The following is a 25,290-nucleotide window of genomic DNA, read 5'->3' as shown; positions in this document are numbered from 1 at the left end:
ACTTTGATATTTGCGGCCAACAGCTTTTTAAAGGGGAAATAAAGGAAAACAGCAGGCACACTCTGGTGACATTTTCCCTTAAAAAAAAGAGCTCCTGTGCTTACCCCCCCCCCCCAAATGTCTTTATGAACTCAGGGGAGTTTAAAGTGAAGAATGAGTAGGAGGGTGCTCCTAGTGAGAAGAATCTGGGAGCATGCACCCCTCTGGAATGCATATTTTAGGGATCTGAAACCCCACAAGCAGTTTTGAGGTAATAAATCCTAAGGATTTTCCAGGGCCTCCCTCCACCCTTCACATACTGGGTTGGATTGAAATGTAGTCATACTTAGTGTAGACCTGCTGAAATCAGTGGGGATTCAGTTAGTCACGACTAACTGAAGTCTCATTGATTTCAATGGCTCTACTCTGAAGCATGACTCAATCTGGATCCAACCCTATGGGTAGAATCCAGCTAAAGTCCTACTTAGAGTCAACCCATTGAAATGAACAGGACTGAAGTTAGTCATGACCAACTTCAGTACTATTCATTTCAGTGGGTCTACTCTAAGTAAGGCTTTAGCTGTATTCTACCCTGTTTATTTAGTGTGGCGCCCATAAGACTCTTACCGATCAGGTGCAAACAAGTTCCATGTCCCTGTATCTGACACTTTCCAACATGAATATCAGTCTGAATTTATTTATAGGTAGTAGGAAGCTGTGTTTTTGCCCGTGCCACTTGTTCCATACCTACAGCCGCAAGTGAGGGAGGACCTGGCCAGTATTCTGTCTCAATCTTTGGAATCTCGTTGGGTGCTGGAGCGTGGGCTGCTGGGAACTTGGAGGACTTGATGATATCATCGGAAGGCTTGTTCTGGGCTGCCAGAGCAGCTGCATCTAGATGGCAATCAGGGGGACTTAAACTATCAGATTAAATTGCTGTATGACAGCCTACATCAATGCTACGGTTCTTTTCTACGTCAAGTTCTCTTACCACTCAAGGAGTTAATATACGCACTGGCTTTTCATGTCCTCATTTAGCAACAGATGAAACCACCCCTTAACATCTCAAGGCCAAATTTTAAGTCCCAATTTCTGTATTAATATCCCGAGTTTCATTAGAACTGCACACTTATAGGGTGCATACAAATGTAGCATTAACTGATGAGTCAGTGGACTATTCTGTCATGAGCAAGCCTGGTTTCCTCCTGCCTTCACAATGTCAATGGCATACATACCAATAATTCATGCTTCTCCCAGGCTGTCTACCATTTATTTTTTAAAGGACCACATATATGTTTATTCATTTCAAACCAGAGGCGGGCAATCTGTGGCCCTTTCAAAAGCCCTCTGCAAGCAACCATTTCAGGCCTCTGGCAGGAGCAACCTTTTCCCCTTGCGGTAGCCTGCTTTTTTTTGGGGGGGGGGATGAAGAGGGAGAAAGGACAGGGTGTCAGAAAGAAAGAGAGGTAGAGACTGAAAATGGGTAGCAGGGAAAGAGATGCAGTCAGTGGCCACACTCACCTTTGGCTCTGGAGCCACCCACTGGCAGCATGTGCCCTGCTCCCCAAATTACCCCTGGGGGAATATGGTCTCAATAGAAAAAAAGGTTCCCCACTCCTGACTTAAAAGTTCATCAGTTGCCTTTTTAAAAAAAAACCAGCACAATTAAAAAATAGTTGCAAAATTATTCCAAGGATGGAAGACAGGGAGGGGAGTTTTTGACATCACAGGTGCCAGTCAGCCAGCAGTGTGCACAGCCAACATCTGCAGCAAACTTGCAGAATCAGTTTTCCCTAAGCTCCGCCCAAGAGAGAAAATTGTTTGTGTCAATGGAACAGTGCCCATGCCACTCGACTAATGCTACATCTGTATGCAGCTTTAGGGCCAAACTGCATGTTCTGCTACTCACGTAGCTGTAGCTGAGCCTGATATTTTTCTTTACTTCAGTCACAGTGTATCTGCATGCAGTCCCAATTTGGACCAGGACCAGCATGCTCTGGGAGGAGAGGATTAAACCTCCCCCCCCCCATTTGCCTCTGAAATTCTACCACCTACCCTGTGGGAGTGGGGGTGGTAAAAAGAAGAAGAAAAAAGCTTCCGCTGACTCCACTGGATACACTTTTTTTCCTTTTTTTAACTCATGGGGGGCATGGGGGGAATTTGGGGGGGGAGTGGCAGGGGCAGGGAGGGGTTAATTCTTTCCTCCTGGAATGTACTGGTCTCAATTTGAATTGGGACCACGCACAGTTACACTACAGTAAAGAAAAATATCAGGCTCAGCTTCACCTCCACAATTAGCAGAACAACTAGTTTGGCCCTTAGAATGGCTTGAAAAAGAGCAAGCACAGACTTTTTCTTTTTTTTTTAGTAACAGCCTTTAATAAAAGGATGGTTTACTGAGAACAATTTGGTGTCCATGTAAGGCAAGAAGGCAGAGACATTTCAGTAGCATTCTAACTTGTTCTAATCCCATGACATTTTAACAAAATTCCTGAAAATATTTTTAAATGGGAACAGAATTTGCAGTGTATCAATCACCAAAACCTTTCTGCTGTATAATGTCATTTCTTGATCAAATTAATTATATAAATACTTTTTCATCAGTCTAAATCAGTAGTTGGGTAACTAGAGGATAATTAACTTCATTTAATTTTGCTTAGGGTGAGCATCCTTGAAATTTAGATCACCAACTGCCCATGGATTTCAAGTGTGGTTCTATGACTTGATTCACAAGTAATGACCAACCATGGGTTAATTGGTTGGTTGGGGGTGCATGCAAGTGAGCGTGTGGCCTCCCGATGGCTCACTGTTTCCACTTTTCATACAGTTTAGCAACACCCCCCCCCCCTGGAACATCCTATTTGGCATAATGTGTGAACATGGCACTCAGCGCTGCTGAGGGTTAAACAACCCAGAGTTTTAACCCAACAACAAACCATGGGTTAAAACTCTGAATTGTTTCCTCCCTCAACAATCCAGAGTGCCAAGTTCAGATGTCACAGCAAACCACCTGGGAATGGGGTGTTCTTGGGTTGCTTGCTAAATTGGATGCAAAGTGGGAGCGAGGAGCAGGTAGGGGGCAGCACCCTGAGATTTGTCATTAGCAGCCCATTGTCAAGACGTGAAAACTGGATCTGTATCAGAGTTCATGCAAACAACACTGCCACCATTTGAAATTGATCCCAAAGTAAGGTGCAATAATGGAGTGTAATTTATACTGACAATGCCCTTATACCTTCATTATGCACTTGGACAAATTACCATGAGATGCAGCCCAACAGCAGTAACATCAATATAGCCTTGGAAACATGATGGCACATTCATTCAGTGCAGGAAAATAATAAGGTAAAATCACCCTGGAGGAGAGTTTTACATCTGGTGACCAGCCAGATGGGCGATTAATAAAATAAATAAATACATAAATACAAGAAGACTTGATTGAGTACTTACAGTACACAGCCGTACCCAATGGTTGGATCAGACAGCTTCTCTGAACCCAGAGCCAAGGGGTACAGTGGGTCTTGTACCATACATGTTAGCAGCGAGGCAGCATGGCAGCAGCAAGCGTTAATGTACAAAATGACAGTGTAGCTTCTTCACCCTTAGCAGTTCTCAATTACAAAATGTTAGGCCGAGTCCACTGTGCATGTCCATTGTGCAAAGCCAAAAGGCTTTGCATTTTTGAAAGCTTTAGCTTAGAGTTAGCTAAACCACAGAGTTCTGTTTTAGGACATGAAAGCAAGTTCTGTGGGGCCAAGCTTGCATCAGAAAAGAAGGGGTCAATGAAGGCATTGATCCTCCAGTTGCATATAGGTATTCTTAGATAATTTAATGCTCAATTAAAATGAATGAGGACTTTTTACATTTTGACTTAAAGTCTGCATCCACGGTATTTCAGAATGTGTATGACACTTCTAGTACATTTTTAAAAGAACAATACTGTGACAGTCTGTTCACACATAATGGAGGAGGGGGTTATCTCCCCCCCCTTTGTTACCACATCTTTACAACTCTACCTAAATCCATTCTCCAGCACATGAGAAGATAAAAGTGAAAGTACAAAGAATAAGTGAACTTGGAAAAGTTTGCAAAATAGTGCAAGATGGTGCCCTGATGCACGACAGAGAGAATGCAAGAGAGTTAACCTTGTGGTATTCACAGCTATGCTGGAGCTATGTAGCAAGGTGTTGCACACAGCCTCTAAAATTCTATTCAAAAGGCTAACATGACAGCATGGGCATTGTCGATGGGCTGTTGTGTGGTTGTTTGTCAATAAACTTTATTCCCTCTCCACGCGTAATCTAAATGCATGGAGGAGGTGAAGCAGAACTGCACCACCGGACTGGACTCCAAAACTGTGCATGTCAGCGGGCCTGCTCCCCGACGTATGCACATGCAGGGTGATGTCTGCAAAGTGGCACTTACACATAGCTGTAGTAGCACAGATTATAGCGATGTACTAGCAGCTTTCTCCCTCTCTCTCGTAATACTAGAACCCAGGGTCATGCCATGAAGCCGACTGGTAGGAGATTCAGGACAGATAAAAGGAAGTACTTCTTCACACAGCACATAGTTAAACTATGGAATTCACTTCTACAAGATTGAGGGCTTCTCTCCTCAGAGGCTTTTTATCCCGTAACTGTACCTGGGATAAAAGCAGGGATTCTGCTTCCGTATTCTTTGCAGGATTAAGATTACCCTTTTCCACGTACTTCTGCTTCTTTCCCCTGGGGAGTTCCTTTAGCTACAAGCTCTATATATTTCATTATACAGCCACTAGATGGTGCTGCGTTATAGCGCCATTTCCTATTTTCACATAGGGATGTACGAAAGGCACTTACCTTTCGCGGATTATGTTTATGGTTGGGGGGGAGGTGTTCTGTCCCTTCCCCCGGAATCCTCGCCGTGGGGGGAGGCGCTCTGTTCCCCACCCCCCCCCCCGGAATCCTGGCCGGCCGGCTGTGCTCCGCAGGGATTCTGCGGAGCCGCCGGCTGGCTCTGCCAGCAGCCAGACATCTGGCCGCTGGCTAGCAGGGACGCAAATGGCGGCGGCCATAGCCACCACCATTTGCGTCCCTGCAGTCAGCCGTGATAGGCTACGTAAATGTTTATGTAGCCTATCACGGCTGACTTAAAAAAACCACACACATGTGCGTACGCAAATGGTGGCGGCCATGGCGGCCGCCATTTGCGTACGCGCGTTTTTTGTTTTTAAAGTCAGACATGATAGGCTACGTAAACATTTACGTAGCCTATCACGGTTTTTTAAAAAAACCTAGCCGTGATAGGCTACATAAATCTTTATGTAGCCTATCACGTTTTGTTTTTTTTTAAACTGGAAATGGCGGTGGTGGCAGCCAGTCGGAAGACCGGCCGCCACCACCGCTGGAGCCGCTGCCGCCAGGAAGATCCGCCCAAGGTATGTCTCATCCTGGGGGGGGCAGGGGGCAGGCCGTTCCACCACCAATTTCAGGGGGCCGAATGCGCTGGCATTTGGCCTCCCTGAGAGCCATGGCGGAATTTTCGTACATCCCTATTTTCACAGAGAAACTAAACTCACTATAATTAAATAGCACGTTACCCGCAATCTTAAAAAAAAAACTGGGATAAAGGTCAGAAAGCATGGGAGAGGCTCTGGAGCTTGACAACATCATGTAAAAGACCCACAAATGGCTGTTAGTAACCAATCTCGATTGCAGGATAAAATCCACATGTGGAGAAGCCCATAGTGGTGGCCACCAATTTGGATGGCTTTAAAAGGATATTGGACAAATTCATGGAGGAGAAGGCTATCAATGGCTACTAGTCCTGATGGCTATATGCTGCCTCCAGTATCAGAGGTATCAGTATCATACCTCCAGTATGCCTATGTACAGCAGTTGCTGGGGAACATGAGCAGGACATCAGTGCAACCGCTGGGGAACACAGGCAGTTGCAGTCATGTCCTGCTTGTGGCTTTCCCACAGGCAGCTGGCTGGCCACTGTGTGAACAGAATGTGGAACGCGTGGTCTGATCCAGCAGGGCTCTTCTTATGTTCCTACAGGTGCTGCACCTGATCAGGATCCCCAGTCATGCAGGCGTCTGGACTGCATGGGGTGCCTGCACACATCCAGGAGTATATGCACAGGCATCCCTTTGCAGATGTCATGCTGAATGTGCACACATCAAGGTGTCACCATGGTCCCACTTCCCCTTCCCTATCATGCATTTACATCTTACTTTGCAAACAATATCCGACAGGGGCCACATGGGCAACTACACAGAAGTGACGATAGTAATAAATGTGTTATCTGGGAGAGAAAAATAACATTTCCCAGCTACTGATTTAGTGATGATAACATGTTTTGAGGAAAGAACACATGAGAAACCCATGTGTATTTATTTTTGCGTGTGGGAAAACCCAATGCTTTTTTGCTCTTTTTTATTTTTAGAAATTGTAATAATTATTGTTCAAAAAGAGTGCTATCTACTGCAAATATATCCTGCATCAGCTTAAATGAAACAAATGGAAGCTGCACAAGCATTTCACACTTGCTGCTCCCTCTCATACCAAAGCAGAGTATGTGTATAGGAGAAGTTCTTAACAAACAGTAAAGCTTTACTCATTAAGTTTAATGGGTCAAGACAAGAGCAGCTACCATAGCTCATTCCTTAGGGGGACTACAAAGGCATGACTTCAAACAGTACTTAACGTATTAGAATGGATGAGGTGAGTGGTAAAACATTCACATGTTAATGGGAGGTGAGTAGACACAATAAAATCATAAAGAAATAAAAATAATGTTAAGAAAAAAATTAAATGGCATGATTAAAAATTAAATAATAATTAGATATGAATAATAATGCCAACCCATGATAAGCATGAGCCCTCAAGCAATCTAACCCTGTTGTATACTATACTGTGGAACTCTTCAAAATTATTCTTTGATCATTCTTGTATTTTTGTTTACACATGCATTTTCAATGGCTACTTACCAAAAAGCTATAACTGCAACTTCCATTTCTAGATACCATGAAAACTGAATTTTCAACACAGGATTTCCAAAGACTAATGCTATTCCCTCAGAAAATACTATAATGTAACTATTACTGTTAAAAGAGAGCCCCCCCCCCGATTAACAAACACCCCATCATCAGTGTTAAAATGAGAACTGATGGGGCTTAAGCCTGGGATGGAGACACACAGTTTGACCTAGACATTTTTACTTTTGAGTCTTGGCTATGGTTACTCAGTGGGAAGAGAAAGGCACTTGGCACATGTTCAAAGGCACTCTCTGCTGTTTTTCAGAAAATCTAATTCTTTGCCCCAGCACAGAAAGCAGTTTCTTATCAATTCTGTTTAAGCTCTGCTGAGTACAGCAAGACACAGTACAATCATGGTTTGCTGTGTCACTGCATCTTATAAGCTTTCCATGTAATTCTCAGCAGTAGAACCCACTCTCTAGAACACTCTTCTATGTGTAGTTTGAGAGGCAGAAACTGTGGCAAGCTTCGAACGCCTCTTGAAAACAATTTGCTCTGTTTAATGGTTGTCTTTGCTGTAATGTTTAAAACTATTATTTGATACAGTTTTATATGGTTTTTATACAGTATTACATGTATATGCATTTTAGTGTGAGCCAATGAGAGATTTTATTATATTAAATGGTATAGAAGTATTATGAGGAAATAAATAATGCCCATTTGCATCCACGTGTACTTCCCATCGAGATCATGCATCTGAATGTGAATGCCACTGAAGGCACTGCAGCACAGAGAGGAGCATGTGTCCTCAAATGATTATTCAGATGAGCATCCAATTTATGCCCACAGTTCTTGATCCAGCAACTGATATGTATAGGGAAGAAGCCTTCTTCTGTGCATGGATCTCCATAAATGGATAGGTGTTAGGAAGAATGTTTTAGGAGTAGAGGCTGAGGAAAAAGGTCTTCCTCTTTCTCATGTCTGTCATCTCATGCTTCCATGAAAGCTTTAAGAAATAATTATTATAGGACACATTTGTATTTATTTGGGGATGTATCTATTTCATTATAGTAAAAAAAAGAAAGAAATTGGGATGTAACAACAAAAAGGTAGAAGCTCATTTTTTTGTCATGGTTCCAAGTCTGTCTTTGATATTATGGAATTGTTGCAACAGTGCACAAAGGAGCTGATTGTGTGCATGCGAGGAAGCTACTTGCCTATACAGCTTCACTGTTTTCTATTCTCACTGTAGATGTTCAAGCAAAGGGAATCTGCCCTTTGAAAAATAACTTTGTCTTGGGGTCTGCTCTTGTGCAAATTGTAGTGAAAGCCCCAAATGTGAACTTGGCTCACATTTGAACATGGTGTACAGAGTGCTTATTTAAGATATTTATATTCTGCTAGGGACTTTGGATGCTTCCAGATGAGGCTTTTATTCTTCAATTGCCTTGCTTCAACCAACGTATTTTATGCGGGGTCCAGAAAACATCCTTTTGGAACCCTTCTGTGTTTTCCCACCACTTCCTTCTGTCTTTTTTCTTATCAGGAAAAATCAAATAAGGAAGAAAAGATGGAATAGGTGCACCGTGACTTTTGATTGGTAGTGCTAGGAGCCCTCCACCTGGAAGCATCCCAAGAAACTAACTGTTCCTGTCAGAGTTTCTTAACTGGTTAGGAATTTCCAAGAGATACATTGCTTTCAACTTTTCAAGAAATAGGAATGCAAGATCTTTGAGCAAATTTGCATTTAGAACGCTGGCCTGCTAGGGATTTTTTTTCTTCTTTTTTAAAACCTTTGTATTCTGACTTAACAATTAGATAGTGGCAGTTTACAGGACTGAAACAAAGGCCAGTAAGACACATGTTGCAAAGTTCTTGCTTACAAGCAGGGTACTGTGCAACAAAGTAATCATTATGGACTTCCATACTGTGGAAAATTACCATCAAAGCAGTGACACATATCATGTGAATTTGCATATTTCAAAAATACTCTGTGTACATCAGAAAACATGAAAAGCAGGCAATAACCAACTAATGTAACAAAAAAATTAATATGAATACTAAGCACTGGGTAAGTCTACTGTTCTGCCATGCAGGCATTTAACATATTAAATTGTCCCATTTTGAAGACAGAAAGAATAAGGTTTACCATGCTGTTTGTAGATAGGTGGTTTTCTATAAATATTGATGCCTTGATCTGTAAAAATAAAATGCAAAAGCATATGAATATTTGGACATCTTCAATTAATTTTGGGAGAAGGGGAAGAAACCAAACACCAAACACCAAATTAAAGGATGTTTTAAAGCCAAGGACTTGGCACATAAAATCAGAAAACTAACTCTAGTATCACACAAAAGAGGGAAGTATCTCATGAAAACAAAACACGAAAACAAATGGAAAAATATCACAGACAGATGACATGAAATCTTGGACATATAAAGTTGGCAATATGGTGATGTACCTAAGATGTGAGCCATTCACTTCAAATTCTTAGTAGATTGTTAGTGGAATAAACATTTCAGAGGAAATGCAACCAAAGGAGATAAGAGTTGGAGACAGGAACAATTTGGTGGAGAACATAGTCCCCAAATTACAACTGGGAAATTGTGCAACAGCAGCTCAATTTCTCCTTGAACTACACACATAGCAATGAGATGGATTTACATTAAAAGCTTTACAGAACATATTTCTTAATCTTCCATTGTGAAATACAGCCATCTTCTTCAAGAGTATGTTGAGCCTAGGATGTCTCTTGCCATGCTGACTGGTTTGATGCTAAAACCAACTCACACCACCAAGAGCATAAGTTCATGTTCCAAAGCATTTTTATGACATATAATTGTTTTCAAAGCCCCAAACTTGAATACAGTATTTCTCTAGCCATGTCTCAGATTGACTCCACTTTTTAAAAAGTGCTTGGATATAGCCTCATGGAAAGGATCATATTCCTCCCCTCAAATACAGAAATGCAAGGATGTTAAAAGTTCATATGAAAATACAAACAATGTATCAGAGAGGATGCTTAGAAAGCTTAGAGGATTCTTAGAAAGTTTGAGGTACTGATAAAAAAAATTAAAATTAAAAAGAGATTCTCTCATCTAGATGAACTCAGTAGTCAGAGAAAAATGTGAATGCTATTGAATCAATTTATAGCCTAGTTCTATGCAAGATTACTCTGAAGTAAGTACCACTATGTTCAGTCAGGCTTACTTCAGGTAAGTGTGCATATGACTACAGCCTCAGAGTGCTAAGGGTAGATATTCTTATGTATTGTACAGTGCACCCCTGTTCTACTAGACATGTGGTTGCAACCTAATAAAAGTTGTCTGGTCTAATACCAGGAAGTTATATGTAATGGTCTTAACCATTTATTATAAAGGGCAATGGCAAAGCTCTTGGTTTGGCCCCAAATGTTTAGGTTACTTTTTTTCCCCTGGTACACCTTCAACAGTGTGTTGAATCCACTAAGAATGTCTTGGAAAGTCATAATCATGAATGTAAATGCTATGTTACAGTCAGGCATGTTGCTACTACTAGGGAAACATCTCTACATGACATGTATAAAAGAAAATGCCACTAAAACTACTCACTGACAAAGAGCAGGCACACACTACTTTATCTCCTCCAAATACACTGGAACAAGAGAGCTCTGTGACAAACCAACTCACCGTATAACAGGATTGCTTAATACTTCATTTGTTCAGACTGTTTGAGGAACTTGACACTATATAATCTGCCTACCATCCATTTTCTTCCTCCAAAAACTTAAGTTGTGCACATTGGTGCAATTGTTCTTATTGTGAATGAGAAGCAGGTGGGATTTAAGAAGCAGCCCTTAGCTACAACCATCTCTAGAAAATGGCTGTTTGTGGCATTAGCAGCAGATAGTACCATAAAAATTGAGTGGGAGGCTCCCAAGGCATGGTCTGAAAGGACATGAAGCAGCTATGTTGCTGAAGCTAAGCAGGTCTAGGTCTGGTCAATGCTTGGTGGGGTATGACTGTGACCACCTGGAAATCCTATGTAGCCACCTTGAGTTCCATGATGGAGAAAGGTGAGATATAAATGTAGTAGTAGTAGCAACAGTAATGATGATGATGATTATGATGCTGACCTTGAGGCAGTATTACAGCAGGCCAAAAATCCTTGTTTACAAATAGAAAGTGTACAATTGGGGTAGAGGACCTCCAGAATGTGGTCCAAATGTGGACCACGGCCCTGTTTTATCCAGATCCCCAAGCCACACCCCCTCCAACAAGGCCACATCTCTAGCTGTCCTGGCAATGTCATCTAGCAATAGCAGCTCTGACAGGGAGATGAAAGGGGCTGTGATGGACAACAGTATACAAAGCAAGCTCTCCTCTGAGAGAAACAGAGATGCTGATTGGGAGGGAGGCAAGTAGGTAAACGGAGAAAAGCCAACCATGGAGCTAAAGATGCCCTCACTGCTGTGCTCTAAGGCCATGCCTGCCTCCATGTCAGCATCTCTGTGTCTCTCAGGGGAATGAAAGAGACAGAGACACTTATTGAGAGGGAGGGGGTGTATGTGTGAATTGATCTGTGCCTGTGTATGCCCTGCTGACTTTTGGTTCTGGTCCTGGCCACTGCTGGACTACAGATCCTGACAAATTCAGACAGAGGTAATTCAGACAGGGACATGGAAAATGTTCCCCACCCCTCGTGTGAAGAAACAAAGTCAACAGAGTGAAGCTCACTATTAAACCAATTTCTACTGGTTAGAATATGCACATTTTGGAACGTTTTCACACAGGAGTCTCCAGACCATGGACCGCCAATGAAGCTTACCACTGGGCATCACCATACCTAGCAGGCACTATCTGTCTGTCCAGGCAATACTATTCCACACAGAAAGGGACATTGATTGTGTCAGAAAAACAAAGAAATGTCTAAATGCTTGACATTGCACTTCTATGCATATTTATTCATCAGTCCCATTGAGTCCAATCAGCCTTTCTCCCAAATAAATTCATTTAGGATGGCCACCAGAATCCTGTCTGTGTCTTAAAGTCATGAAAGACAGGAACTGAGAGGTGAGACGCTTATGCTGTTACTCTGATGTAGAGAAGAGACTTGGGCCATGTACTCTATGCTCTCACCAAACCACACTTTTTAATACTCTAACCAAGAGAAATATTTCATTTTATACCTCAACAATCTCTCCACAGCCAGCATTTTCTAATTCCTCTCAGAACCAACCAACAAGCCCTGCATATCAAAGCAGTGTATGGTGGACTCCAAGTTTAAAAACAAAAACAAACAAAACAGCATGAAATAATGGAGACAAGACAAAAGATTACAAAAGGCTACAGTCTACACTATGACAGGACACCAAGACACACAGTGCCAGTTCCTACCTGGAACATGGAAATGTTTAGGGGCCTGAGCGTAAGTTGGTGTTAGAGGGCGGCTGTCTGGCCGGTAAGGGGCAGGGGAGTTCCGACTGCTGGACGGCTCATTGCCTCCAATGAGGAGAATGAAAAAAACAAAAAAAAAGAGCAGTAAAGAAGCAGGCATAATTCAAAACCCAGCCAAACGACAGTGGAAAAGGAAAACCAGGGAGGAAACAAACAAAAGTAGATAGTTGATTGTCGAGAAATGTGGCTAGCACTGGAAGGCACCGCTAGTCCGTATTAAGAGAGACATTCACCTTAGGCTGGAATCAGGCAGCTTGCATTCCCTCATTTGTTCATTCCAACAACATGCATGAAGGAACAATGCATTGGAATTAAATGAACAAGCCGCGAAGAGGAATGGGAAGTTACATGGTAATGATATCAGCTGGGTTTAAAACTTTTATTATAAGAGTCATGGCATTGGCAATGTCATTGCTAGGGAAACCCCAAATCAAACTGGTTTCCAAGTTAAGTGCATACTTAGAAGAGATTTCCATAATTCAAATCATACATGTAAGAGAAGCAAAGAAGCTAGGAGTTATTCTGGTTAATGTCAGGTACATTTGTTCTTTCTTTACATATCCAAACCAGCATTACTACATCTCTTCACTAGGCATCTATTTTATTCATTCAGAGAGGCCTGAAGAACTCATCTCCAGGAAATCCACTTATGGGCGCAAAGTAATTTTGCTGCCTGAGGTGGAACAACAAATCCTGCTCCCACCAACCAAGTCAGGGTGCAGAGTGCCAAAGGCTGACCAAGTTATTCTGGCACTTGAAACAGAAAATCCCACAAGTGCCTCTTCCTAGAAGTAAAAATACAACAATAATGGAGTGAATCACTAATAATTTGCTAGCCTTTCCTGACACCTAAAATCAACTGCCTGATGTAGCTCTGCCTAATGATAGGGCTGGCTGTGTGGGAAAGCATGGGGGAAGGGTGCGGCAGAGCTGTCTGAATGGCAGTTTCCCATGTTATCAATTCATGGACAAAATAAGTACTCAAAGAAACAAGGATATTTTTTTTTCTGTCATGCTAACTGCACAGCCAATGCTAGTCCCACAGTCATCAACACTTGAAGTGTGAATACATAGGGGCACATTAGCAACTTAGGTCACAAGCATGTTTGGCATCCAGGACCCTTCAAAATTACCACATGAAAGAGCTCCAAGATTCCTCTAATCACTGTGGGGTGGGATCTCTGCCAAGTACAAACTCTTCTGTGGGGCCTAAACTGTTGGCACACAAAGGGATTTTTCTGTTCTTTTTGCATGTAAGTGACAATGTATAAAATCTGCCCAAGACTGAACCACAAATTTGCACAAATATGAACATTGGCCAAAATGAGTGGTTGAATTATGTATAACATATTGTTAGAAAAAGCAATGAAAAGAAACCTGTTAAGACTGCCATTTGCAAGGAGGTATCAAAGAGGGAGTGAACATTGGTTAAAAACATACACCACCACAAAGACTGCTGCTCCCTGCTAGGAATGGGGGTCATGAGAGAATTGAGGAATGGCATACCTATGTAGAATGAAGCTGCATCTGAGAAAAGAAAATGAGAAAAATCATATAGGCAAAATAATATGGGAAAATAGAGGGAAATGCAGTTATGGGAATAATGGTGGTACTTTTAGCTGAGGTAAAAGAAACAGGAGAAAAAGAATAAAGGGAGAATAAGTAAACAGATGGGGAAATAAAGCAGAATGCAGTTGTGGGAAGCATGATGCTAGTTTTTGATTTTCAGTCCAGCAGATAAGTTTGGAAATAAAATTACAAGGGAGGCATGACAAAAGTATACCATAAAATGAAATCTGTGACATCGCTGGCCCTTGTGTGCTAATTAACTTAATTAGCTGGCTGATGGTTCCCTATCTTTTTACTCCTGATCTCTACGTATCTATCTAATCACAAAGATATCTGTACTTAAACATATTTGTAATTTTATATAATTTTTATATAATTGTTTTGGATTTCACCTCAACCCAACTCCCCAGTTTAGAAAATGGAACTCTTTTGTGGATGAACACTTCAAAAGACAACTTTTTAAAAATGTTATTGGAAAAATTATTAAAAGATTCATCGAGGTCTACTTTGTCCTATTCCCTTAGCTAGAGAATGCCAATGGTATTTCACACATCATGAAAATGGCACCAGATGAGTGGAAGACAGAGAGATTAAGAGCTTGATTTCTGTAAAGTTAACTTTGTGCAAATTAAATCACTATCTTCTGTATTTCTGGAATTCTCACAAAATAAATATATATTTATTATGTATTGATTTTTGCTTACTGTAAGTCACCTTGAAGGCCTGCTGTTAGGCAGAAATGTAGGAGATAAATATTTTAAATAAAATAAAGTAAGATAAGCCTAATTCTGTACTGCTAGGCATCCTTGGCACAAATGTTAGGTTGTAGACATAGACCTGGTTGGCACGTAACAGTGGCAATTAGCTACCCCATGTACCCTCCCACCTGCAACTTGTCAGCTCCTTTTTTTCAAGCAGTGGAAGGGAAACCCTTCCAAGATGGTGTCAGGCATCAAAAACTGCATACAGAATTCCTAAAAGATGAATGAAGAAATAGGAATAAATAACCCAAATTTGCAATCTGTAGTGGGACAATTAGCCTGTTTCATTGGGCTTTGGTTTCAAGATAATAATAGATATGTCTAAATGCTAATTTGGGATGCAGATTCTGAAGTGCACTGCCACAAAATGATAGATCCACTTTGGTTTGGCCACCACAAAAATATTCCCTCTGTGTAGAAGAGTCCAAAAGACTATAACAGGACACAACATTTTGGCATCTAGTAATGGAAGTTCAAAACATATCCAGAAAGATGTGAATATGGGAAAGAGGCTAAGGGTGTAATCCTATGCATGTTTAGACATAAACAAGTCCTACAACTCCCATTACTCCCAAGCCAGCCCTAAATTGCACCCTAGATAGTGTTTAGAAGCGTGTAAAAAACTGAGTGTCAAAAAATAGAACTTCTGAACAGGATGAACAGAACATCTTTAAGCACTTGGGGAATCAAGTAATATCAACATTCTTCTACTATAGTGCTATGACCTGCATGGAAAGCATTTAGACATCCCATACAAAGGACCTACGGCCCGACTGGAGTCCACCCGGAGTACAGCCTTCAGTGGGGTCGCTCTTTTTCTATGAAAGTCCCTGCCTCTGGGGTCAGGCAGGCACCAACCTTGTGTCATTTTTGGTGCCTGCTAAAGACATCTTTATTTCAAGAAGCCTTCCTTAATTGACCTGCCATAGTTTTTATTGGTATTCTGTTTTAAAAAAATTAAAACAATGTTTTAATAGGTGTGTGTGTGTATGTGTGTGTTTTAATATGGTACTTCTGTTCTTTTTATCTTCTCGTGTTCACCACTCCGGAATCTGTTTAGATGTGGAGCAGTATATAAATGTTGTAAATGAATACTAAAAAATGCAAAGGTAACATGGAATATTAGTGTCAACACAGACAATGTTCTACTCAGTGCTGCAGTGCCATCTCTGATGAAAGTTTTAAAAATTTCATCCTTTAAAATGAATAATTTTTGTCAGCCAGCCAAACTTACAATTCTTACTATCATGTACTGGAACAGTGAGCTATTAGGAACTTGTGAATCTCTTTCCCCGACAATCCATAGACTAAAAATGTTCTACTCTTAAGTTCACTGTGAAAATCTAGGGCACTCTTCCCAAACCTGGTGCCCTCCAGATGTTTTGGACAACATCTCCCAGCATTCCTGACCACTGGCTATGCTGGCTGGGGCTGATAGGAGATGAAGTCCAAAACATCTGGAGGGCACCAGGTTGGAGAAGGCTGATGTAGAGAGTTTGGTTTCTAAGCGTTCATCAGTGCATTTTGCCTAGATTCTGTGGAACTCCCCCAAAGGTTCTGTAATGATGACATAAGTCAGTATTGCCCCTTTCATGTTTTATCTCTTTTGCCAACTGTGGAGCTGGAAGTCCAGAGTGAACAGGCACAAGGGCTGCAATCCTATACTCACTTGTCCCTCAATGGGACTTACTTCTGTGTAGACATGAATAGGATTGCACTGTAAGTTGCATTTTAAAGCATTCAAGGAACTCTAGCCAGGATTGTGGGAAGAAAGGTGACATTTTAGCCCCATCCTTGGGAATACGGGCAGGGCAGAAACCATGGATAAATGTTGTTTGACCTGAATTTAGGGTACTACTTTTTCAGTTTTCCAACATTCCTTCTTCATCAGGGCACAGCATGAGAGTGAAGTGGACATTAGAAAGGGAGCCACCACATCAATAATTTGTCGCCTCATCTAAAACTTAGCTTTGGGAGGGCGGAAGTGCAAGGAAGAATGCATTTCTGATTATTCTTCCCCAGCTGGATTTAGACTGGAGATATATGTGGAATGTGGCAAGGTATCAGCAATGCCACATGTTGCCATGAATGAAGCAAATAACAGGTCCAGGCTCTATGCTTGCTGGAATGAAAAAACTGTGGTGGTTAGTGGGCTAGTAGCAAAGTGATTGAGGATAAACACCCCCACCCACTTGTGAAATTCTACAAGCCATTTACCTAGTGGCAATTTCACTACTGACTGGCCTTGCTGGATTGTCTTAAGGATTACTGAGATAATATATGAGATTTGACTATAGTGTAGTCACTACAGGTACCTCCAATCACAGATGTGCAGTTTGACCCTGAGGCAATGGCCTCCGTAAGACACTAAAAGCCACTGTAACACTGACTAGGATGCTTTAAACCAACAATTGTGATTACAGTCTATAAGGAATGTGATAAGATTCAGGCTCATCAGCCAGTATAACTTGTTGGACAATTCCTCCTGATAACAAACACTCTGAGCATCTAAGCCTGTCTCTCTAACCACAACAAGACAAAAACATTCATGTAGCTTTTTCACTAGTCCTCGCTACCTGATATTTGCCATCACTTGAGAAAAAGAAAAGATGCACTCCCCGCATCTTAGAGAAAGAATTATTGAATCCCAAAAGCCACAACAGAAGTATTAGATTAATACAATTAATCTAATCGTATTAATGTATAGGCCTACACTTATTCAGTTACTGGTTTCTTCAGTGTTACCAAAGATAATTTAAACTGGCTGAGAGTGTAGCACAACTTCAGTACACATGTGGAAGATACCTTCCTGTGCTCTCATTTCATGGTTCCACATCACAATCACATGGGAATAATTCCTAGAAGGGGAAGCAGGACAAGCTGTATGAACATTATGAAGGCAGCTAAGCACACTGCACAGCCTGTGCTGGACTGGTTCCACAATTGCCACCATTAGCCATGTGTAGAAGTGGGGAAGACCAGCATGGGTTGAAGCTACCAGGGAGTGTGAACTGCTAACATCAAAATAATACCTGGGCACCTGCTCACATATTCATGCTCATAGTTCTCTGAGATATCTACCATGGGTGGGATCCAACTAGTGTCTTTCCACCAATGGAAGAATTCCATCAGCAAAATGAGGATGGGATAATTCTCCCTGAAGCCCCCTACAGCTCCAAAATCTGCTTTAGTCCCCCAACCCTCCAGAGAAGATTTGGGTGGGTGCAGGAGTGTGTGGAATCATCCGCTGTTCCATTAACAGATGCCTTCTATTGGTGGAGGGACTGTAGCTGGATTCCATCTCATACATTTATCACAGAAGATACACATCATCCCACCCTAACTGCCATAGTTTCCTTGATTTTGTAATTCAAAATGACAAGCCATGTCACAAATTCAATCTCCAAAACAGACCTATATTGCAGAAAGTTATCACTATGAAGTTATCTGCAGTGACATTTTGCCATGACAAACCTAAAAGAGCCAGTAGCTCTTGGGTGTAATAAAAGAGGATGGGGTTGCTTTTGAAAGCATGGGATAAGCATGGAAATGTGGAATTAGAGTTTATGGATCAAGTACATGCAAACATGAACTGTGCCTCTGTTTTTAAGGGACCCCATATGTAAGGTATAAAGTGAACTTTGCTACTATGATGATTAAAACAAACTGGGAGGATAAGGTTATCCATGTGCATTACACTAGGGAGGTTAGAAGCTTGAGATCTATCAGCATTGTTGCAAAGCACATGGCAACTGTGTACTGCTGTTTATTTAACATCAATATCATTTGCTTTAGTTCAGGATATTGAACTATGTAGTAGAATCTCAAGCATATAAATGTTGCTGGACTTTTGTTAATTAAGCTAAGCAATTCATGTCAGTTCCTGATGCTGAATGGTTTAAGGGAGGGTGGGAGCATTGCACAGGGCACCTTGAAAGAGAAAGGGGTGAGTACCGAGAGAAAGAGGAGTAAAGAAGGTGGTGGGATAGTCTTTGAGGAGGATCAGGGTTCTGGAAGGAAGGCAGATGGGGCAAGGTATCTGGAAAAGGCCAAGAGAACTTTCAGAGGTGCAGACTGTGCTGGAATTAAAAGTAAGCAAGGCTACAATGAGACATTTTTGAAGAGGTCTTTTTGGACGTGGTAAGCATGTCACCACAAGGTGATTTTATCATGTCTGTCTCAGACAATGAAAATGTTGTATGAATGCACCCTCACATGATGGAGTGAGAGACCACAGCTCTGAGCATATGTTTTGCATGCAAAAGGTCCCGGGTTTAATTCCCAGCATTTTCAGTTAGGGCTGGGAAAGGCTCCTGTCTGAAACCCTAGAGAACTGCCACTAGTCAGTGTAGACAAGGTATAAAGCAGCTTCCTAAGTCAGGAGGTTGGATTTACCATACAAGAGTATGCTCTGTTAGCCAACGCTTGCTTTGAAGTGGTAAATACCAGTTCACACTATGGAAGGGGATCTTCATACACCATATCCATCCCATAAATCTGACTTGGAAAAATTATCTCATTAATATGTGATTCTGGCCTTAGGTTTCAAGGAAAGGACCTATACAAGCTGGTATATGTGAGAGATGATGCAGTGCAAAGCTGGCATAACTGGTGGATTAGTGCACGAGTTTGGGGCATGGGGAGAGATGTTACCACAGACCTTAGAGAATCTATGGGCCGCGTTCATGTGTTTGACAAGAGGCCAACTTTCAGAGAATTTCGAAGTTAAATTCCCAAGATGACAAAAAAAAAGTTTCCAAAGAGCAACACTTTCCTAAAACATAAAGAAATGTTTACTCCTGAACACTTCACCTAGGGAGGACCCTTAGAAAGGACATACTTCCTCAGAGGGAAGAAAATATGTCAGGTCTAACATAGTAATTATGACGCAAGTCTGAGGCATGCCAGGAGCCACGCAGCTGATAACCACCTGATGGAGATGTGCCTTATTAGCCTTCCTAGAATGCTAATAAATCTCCAATCTGTTGGACTCTAACCTGAACGACCTGTCTCCTTACCTTTGACATGGGGAATGAAGTGGTGTCGGAAAGGGGAGTAGGGGTGGGAGTCATTGTGGGTGGAGATGGGACTGCTAGTGCGAAGGTGGGCTAACCGCTGCACACCGTTAGACAGCAGCTCTGCAGTGGCAAGGAATCATAAGGCAGCACAAAATGAAAACAAAGAAAAGAGAACACAAAATAAGACAGAAGCAGGGAAAGCAGCTGGAGGCTGGGAGAAAACAGAGGGAGAAAAACACTTAACAGCTAGCACCCTGAAAACCAGGAAGAAATAAGATTAAATAAGTTCCAGGCTACAGAACCATTAGGAAAATTTATCGGAAGAATGTGAAAACTTGGATTTGCACTGAACATTTCTTTGCTCCAGCTTAAATTAGTATCCCTAGTATCTTTATATACAAATATATAGGTTGCAATTGTCATTCATTCATCTCACACTTTGAACCCAAATTAACTTCAAAAGCAGCACCTCTTTGGGCAAGAACCTGTCCAAACAATGCTAACTGAGGGCTATAAGGTTCTTTTTACATTGTTTTAACTCTTAGAATTTAAAATTTAAGACATTCAAGAAGGAAAATTAAGATGATATCCACAAGAACACCCTTGGGGTATCCTATGTGTCACTTATGATGAAGTTTTTTAATATGATATAGGCACAAGAAAAGAGCCATTTAAAAACAATATAATCAATGTAAACTTTCATTTGGTTTGCCAGTAAGGGAATTTTCAACCCATTCTACTTATCATTTGTGAGAACACCATCAAAATTTAAGAGATCTGAGATCACATAAAAGCTGCAAATATCTGCAGCTGCATAAAGAATGAAGCATAGTGTCTCATTTTAAGGGGCGTAGGGAATCCAAAAAACCCTTTCCCCAGTAATTTCACAATATAATTTTGGTTGTTTTCCCAGTATTTTTCTGAAACCATTTAATTATTTATGCATTTATTTAGGCTAGAACACCATTCAATATATCAGCAAAACAAACTGAATCATCTTCTAAATCTTAAGAAATCCCACCAATCTGAACCTGAGAAAAGGTACTTGCTACACATGCTACTCCAAGGGCTCCTTCACATGGGGCTTTTATCCTGCTATGGAGATTGCTTACTTACAGAAGTTTACGGGTCCTGTACACAACACAGTCCTCCTCCAGGGCACCTCCCGCTCTTTGTGAGCTCTACTGCGTTGTTTTCCATGATGACAAAAGTCCGGCATTTTCCCTCCTCCCACCATGGAGTCAGTATAAATGAGGGTATACTGTTTAAAGTCGCTTTTATTGCAAATAAAACAACACTGCCACCTAGTGGCTTTGTAATGAAACATAGCCTTTATGGAGAAGTTCAGTTTTTTAAAAAAGCCAAGTGAAAAGGATCCTGTCTAATCCCACAAAGATTCCGGAAGCAGAAGCCCCGGTAAATTACAGGATTTTTAGCCTTGTGTGATGAAGCCCCAAACCTTTAAGTTAATTAATTTATGGTTTCAATATTTTCATTGAAAATTACAGGATTAAAAGTATAGAAATACTATATTTTGTATTCTGTTCACATATCCACAGGACTGTCACATAAATCCTTTCTGAAATGAATTAGTTATAGTGTGTTAACTGTATATCACTGCTGGTGACTATATGTTATTGAGAGATATGTCCACGTCCTCATTCATATTTGAATATTGCCTTCATTCATACGTAACTGAATGCTAAACTATGATTTAGCATTACATGAACAAGCCTTGGGCTTGTGCACTCCCTCATCCCCTCTATGTCAATGCAGTTGTGAGGAGGAGATTAGAAATTTTCACTTCCATTTTCAATTAAACTCACTTTAGCATCATGTCCAAACTCTAAACTGTGGTTAATCTTACATATGGTTTATTGAAACAAATCAGCTCCAAAAACCATCATTAAGTTGGCTTATTTCAGTGACCCAAAGCTTTGGAAATAACATTAAACTGTGGTTAGTTAAAAACTAGAGGTGTGATCTGGATTTGGCCAAATTGAATTGGGCTGATTTGGAAAGATTTGTGAGATGTCCACATTGAAGCACTGCTCCACTGAAATGGACCAAATCTGAATCTGAACCCACTCTTCAAAATATAAAGGCAATTAGCACAAACCCCTGCACCTACTTGTCTAAAACTTGGCAGGTTTTGTCCCCTCTCATGTGGCCCTTATGCCTTCAGATTTCATCCAATTCTGTCAAACAGCAAAAAAGTTGTAGTTATTTGTTGATTTCCTATGCTAGTTAATGGGAGGCACAAAGCCTCAAATTTTCAAATCAAGATTCAAATTTGGCATCTGGGTCAAATCAAGTGGCCTCTGAATTGGTCTGATATGAATCAGGCTGATTTACAAATCATTGATTGGGGTTCAGACTGAACGTTGTGGTCAGTGCACTCCGCTATTAAAAACAGAAGTGAAAGCTTCTGATCTCCTCCTTGCACCAGAGGAGGAAAGGGGAGGGAAAGCACATAAACCAGATGCTCATTCATGTAACACCATCGTTCAGTGTTACATCTGAGTGAGGTCCATGCATATGACAAAAGGAAGTGGAGGGAAAGTATTTTTTCAATGGCGATAAAAAGAAATAGCCATTGTGTGGTACAAAGCTCATAATCAAAGTGAAGTTTAGCAAAAAAACAACAACCCTGGATTTGTTTATAATACAGCATATATGAAGATATGATCACAATAAGTAGAAATGTGCAGCTTTTTTATAGATTCTAACAGATTCAGTTGGGTCAATCAACAATGCATATATTAAAAAAAATCATCATAATTATCATCATCCCGTCGTCAGTGCAATGTGATAAATCAAATTAGGTTTCTGTGCCACACTAATAAATGAAAAATGTCCTCTGACATCAACCATTTTCAGCCTAATCATCTTTATCTTAATATGAAATCACTCAAACATATTATTGGTATTTTGATAATACAGTTCCTACTTGAAAAACATAACACTTGCATCTGGACATTTGCTTCTTCTGCTTTTGGATAGGAATGGTTATGAAATTTTCCTAGCCGTTTCCTCCTACGCCCTAATTTTGTCATACTCAGTCTTGTTTCCAGAACAGAGCTAATCCACATTTTTTCCATTTTTAATTTCCAGATATTGTTCAGAGTGCTGCACTTGTGCAGTCTCCTGCACCTGGTGTCTTCATTTTAATTTATGTCACTAATGCTCACCAACACAGATGTACATTGCTTAACAAAAAGGAATCTTGATGCAGTCCTGCAATTTACTCAATGTACATATGCCCTTGTGTAAGAGAAAATGACACAAACTGCAAATTGCTGCAAATTGCGCATGAGGCAATTCCAAAATCAATTTTAGAAATTCCCCAAATTTAACTGGAAGTCAGACGGAGTGGAGTGAACCCATGAGACAATAACAGAATGGAATGGAAGATAGTTACTCATCTCTACTTTTGAAGAGACACAGACCAAAGATCCTGTCACTATTATGTGTTCTAAATATTCAGAGGAAGCATTAAATTCTGCAATATAGAAGAATATTGCTATATTCTGCTATATTGCAAATTATACTGTATAATTTATGGATGTAAGATTTAAAGGTAATCATCTTAAGAAAATATAATGTACACCTCTGTTTTATGCATGAAACTAAAATAAATGAACTGATGTGAAACTGTAGAGCTTAATGGCTAAGTAAGAGTGAAGACAGACATAACATTGTTAGAGCAGTGGGGCTATTCTGAAAGCACTTTCACTGTGGTTAATCCAAAGTTACCCTTCCTCTCCAGGACTAAGCTCTGAAAAGAAGAAAGCTACAAGTCTGAGGCTGAAGCCAGCTAATCATGGTGTTGATTGGTTGATCTCCTGAGATATCAACAAAGAAACATCTCCCCATCTCAAATCCCCAGAACAGCTTTGTATTTATAAAGTTTCCTTTTTTTAAAACTAAGGTAATAAATGAATGGATAAATGAATATTCATGCAGAGCTTCTTTTTTTTAGAAAAAGGGACGTATCCTGCCTGAAGCATATGGGAAGGGGCAAGACTGGCAGCTGAGCCAATGTTTCATACGCTGCTATATACAACTGGCATTTCAGATGCAAAGCTGTAAGGAAATGAAGGATTGGCTGTTTTTTAAATATTACTTCTGTCTTCACCATAGAACTTTAAACAAATAATTTTCTTTTTTTTGAAGGATGGCTTTAGATTCTTAACATCAAAGCACAGAGGTTATGTGACCTGTTTGGTTGACTCTCAGGAGTATTCACAAACTGAGAAACCAGGCCTCATTACAAAGGTGCCTATAGCCTTATATTCAAATTTAGTTACCACTTGTGAAAGAAAGTATAAGCAACAATTTAAAATTTCCAAGTGTATTATCTTCCCCTGAGATTCAAACAGTCTCCTGAATAACAGGACCCATTGCAGGAAATTGTGAGTTATCCTCTAATTAGCATAGATTCCAATCCTTAGTTAAAAAGAGATAATTAAAGAGTGAGAACTGAGGGAGAAACTCAACAGTTTTATAATATGCAAGGAGTCTCATATGTCCAAAGAGGCAGATTCTTTTCCTCTACAATTCCATGACATTAAGGAAGATCGATTCTGGGTTTAGGTCACACGGTTTCATCAAGCCTTACCAGGTCTGTGAAAATGCTGTGGTGAACGTGACATTGTGGGAGTGTAGCTGTGACGACTGTACACAGGAGAACCAATGGAGCCCTGGCTGGTAGACCGATGAATCATCCGATCCCGAAGATCTTGATAACCCTGAAGAAAGAATACATTTTACATACATATTATAATATTCAATATTATAATGATCCCATTTATGCAACATATATCTGACAGATATAATGAGTCACTGGTTGCTAAAATGTTTCCTCAGAGTAAAACCTTGTTTCACTGCTATGACAGTCCGAACCAAACTAGATGTTACAAGGGAGTGCTTTCCTCACAACATCCAGGTGAGCACTTGGACCCATTCACAGGGAGAATCGAAGCCAAAAGATCTCTTTCCTGGTCAGTCACTGCTAACTCAGACCCCAGCAGCGTATACGTGAAGTTAGGGTAGGGTATGTGGAAAATAGGTGATCATTTCTTCTTTGTAATTGAAGCTACTGAAATCAATTTCTAGGCATGATCCCAGATGAAGAAAGTATCGCCTGCCATGTACAGCAAATCAAGTTTTCAGTTATCCTATTTATCTAACTCCTGTCTCATGGGGGTCAGTGAGATGCATTTGCAGGGCAGAATCAGAGGGTTGAGCACTCTCTTTTCACCCACTGAGAGCCAAACTAAATGTTCTTTAAGTCATGCATAGCAGAGCTAAGTGTGATTAAATTACTTACCTCTGTGGAAGCGCATGAGCCCCTGATCTGGATCAGGACTGTGGTGATGGGGGGGGGGAGGGTTTAAGCTTCCCCTTCCCATTTTTGTGCTGAAACTGGAATCCATGGAGATCCTTTTCTTTTTACCCCCCCCCCCCCCGCCAAAGAGGGAAAGTAATTTTAGCACAAAAATGGGAGGAAGAAGCTTAAATCCCCCCTCTTGAATATCACAGTCCTGATCTGAATTGGTGG

At 40.8% G+C, this 25,290-nt stretch overlaps 1 protein-coding gene across 6 annotated transcripts in view; it reads right to left on the bottom strand.

Annotated features, from left to right (window-relative positions):
* ABLIM1 (actin binding LIM protein 1) overlaps nt 1–25,290 on the bottom strand; it is a 310,327-nt gene that overhangs the window by 26,305 nt on the left and 258,732 nt on the right. For 5 of the 6 annotated variants that reach the window (XR_014789481.1, XR_014789480.1, XR_014789479.1 and 2 more), the window contains 3 exons: nt 24,349–24,478; nt 9,093–9,140; nt 727–873 (listed from right to left, as the gene is read on the bottom strand). Coding sequence is in view for 1 of the 6 variants with exons in the window: in XM_084846146.1 (XP_084702272.1) it covers nt 727–873; nt 9,093–9,140; nt 12,320–12,424; nt 24,349–24,478 (430 nt within the window). In the remaining 5 variants the exon portion in view is untranslated. Of the gene's footprint in view, nt 1–726; nt 874–9,092; nt 9,141–12,319; nt 12,425–24,348; nt 24,479–25,290 lie in introns of all 6 variants that reach the window. The other variant, XM_084846146.1, reaches the window with a different exon arrangement.

Source organism: Heloderma suspectum, chromosome 3 (assembly GCF_057233095.1).
Source record: "Heloderma suspectum isolate Gila_16-S chromosome 3, 16-S_ref, whole genome shotgun sequence".
Lineage (NCBI taxonomy): Eukaryota > Metazoa > Chordata > Lepidosauria > Squamata > Helodermatidae > Heloderma > Heloderma suspectum.
This window is presented reverse-complemented; position numbering and strand designations above follow the sequence as displayed.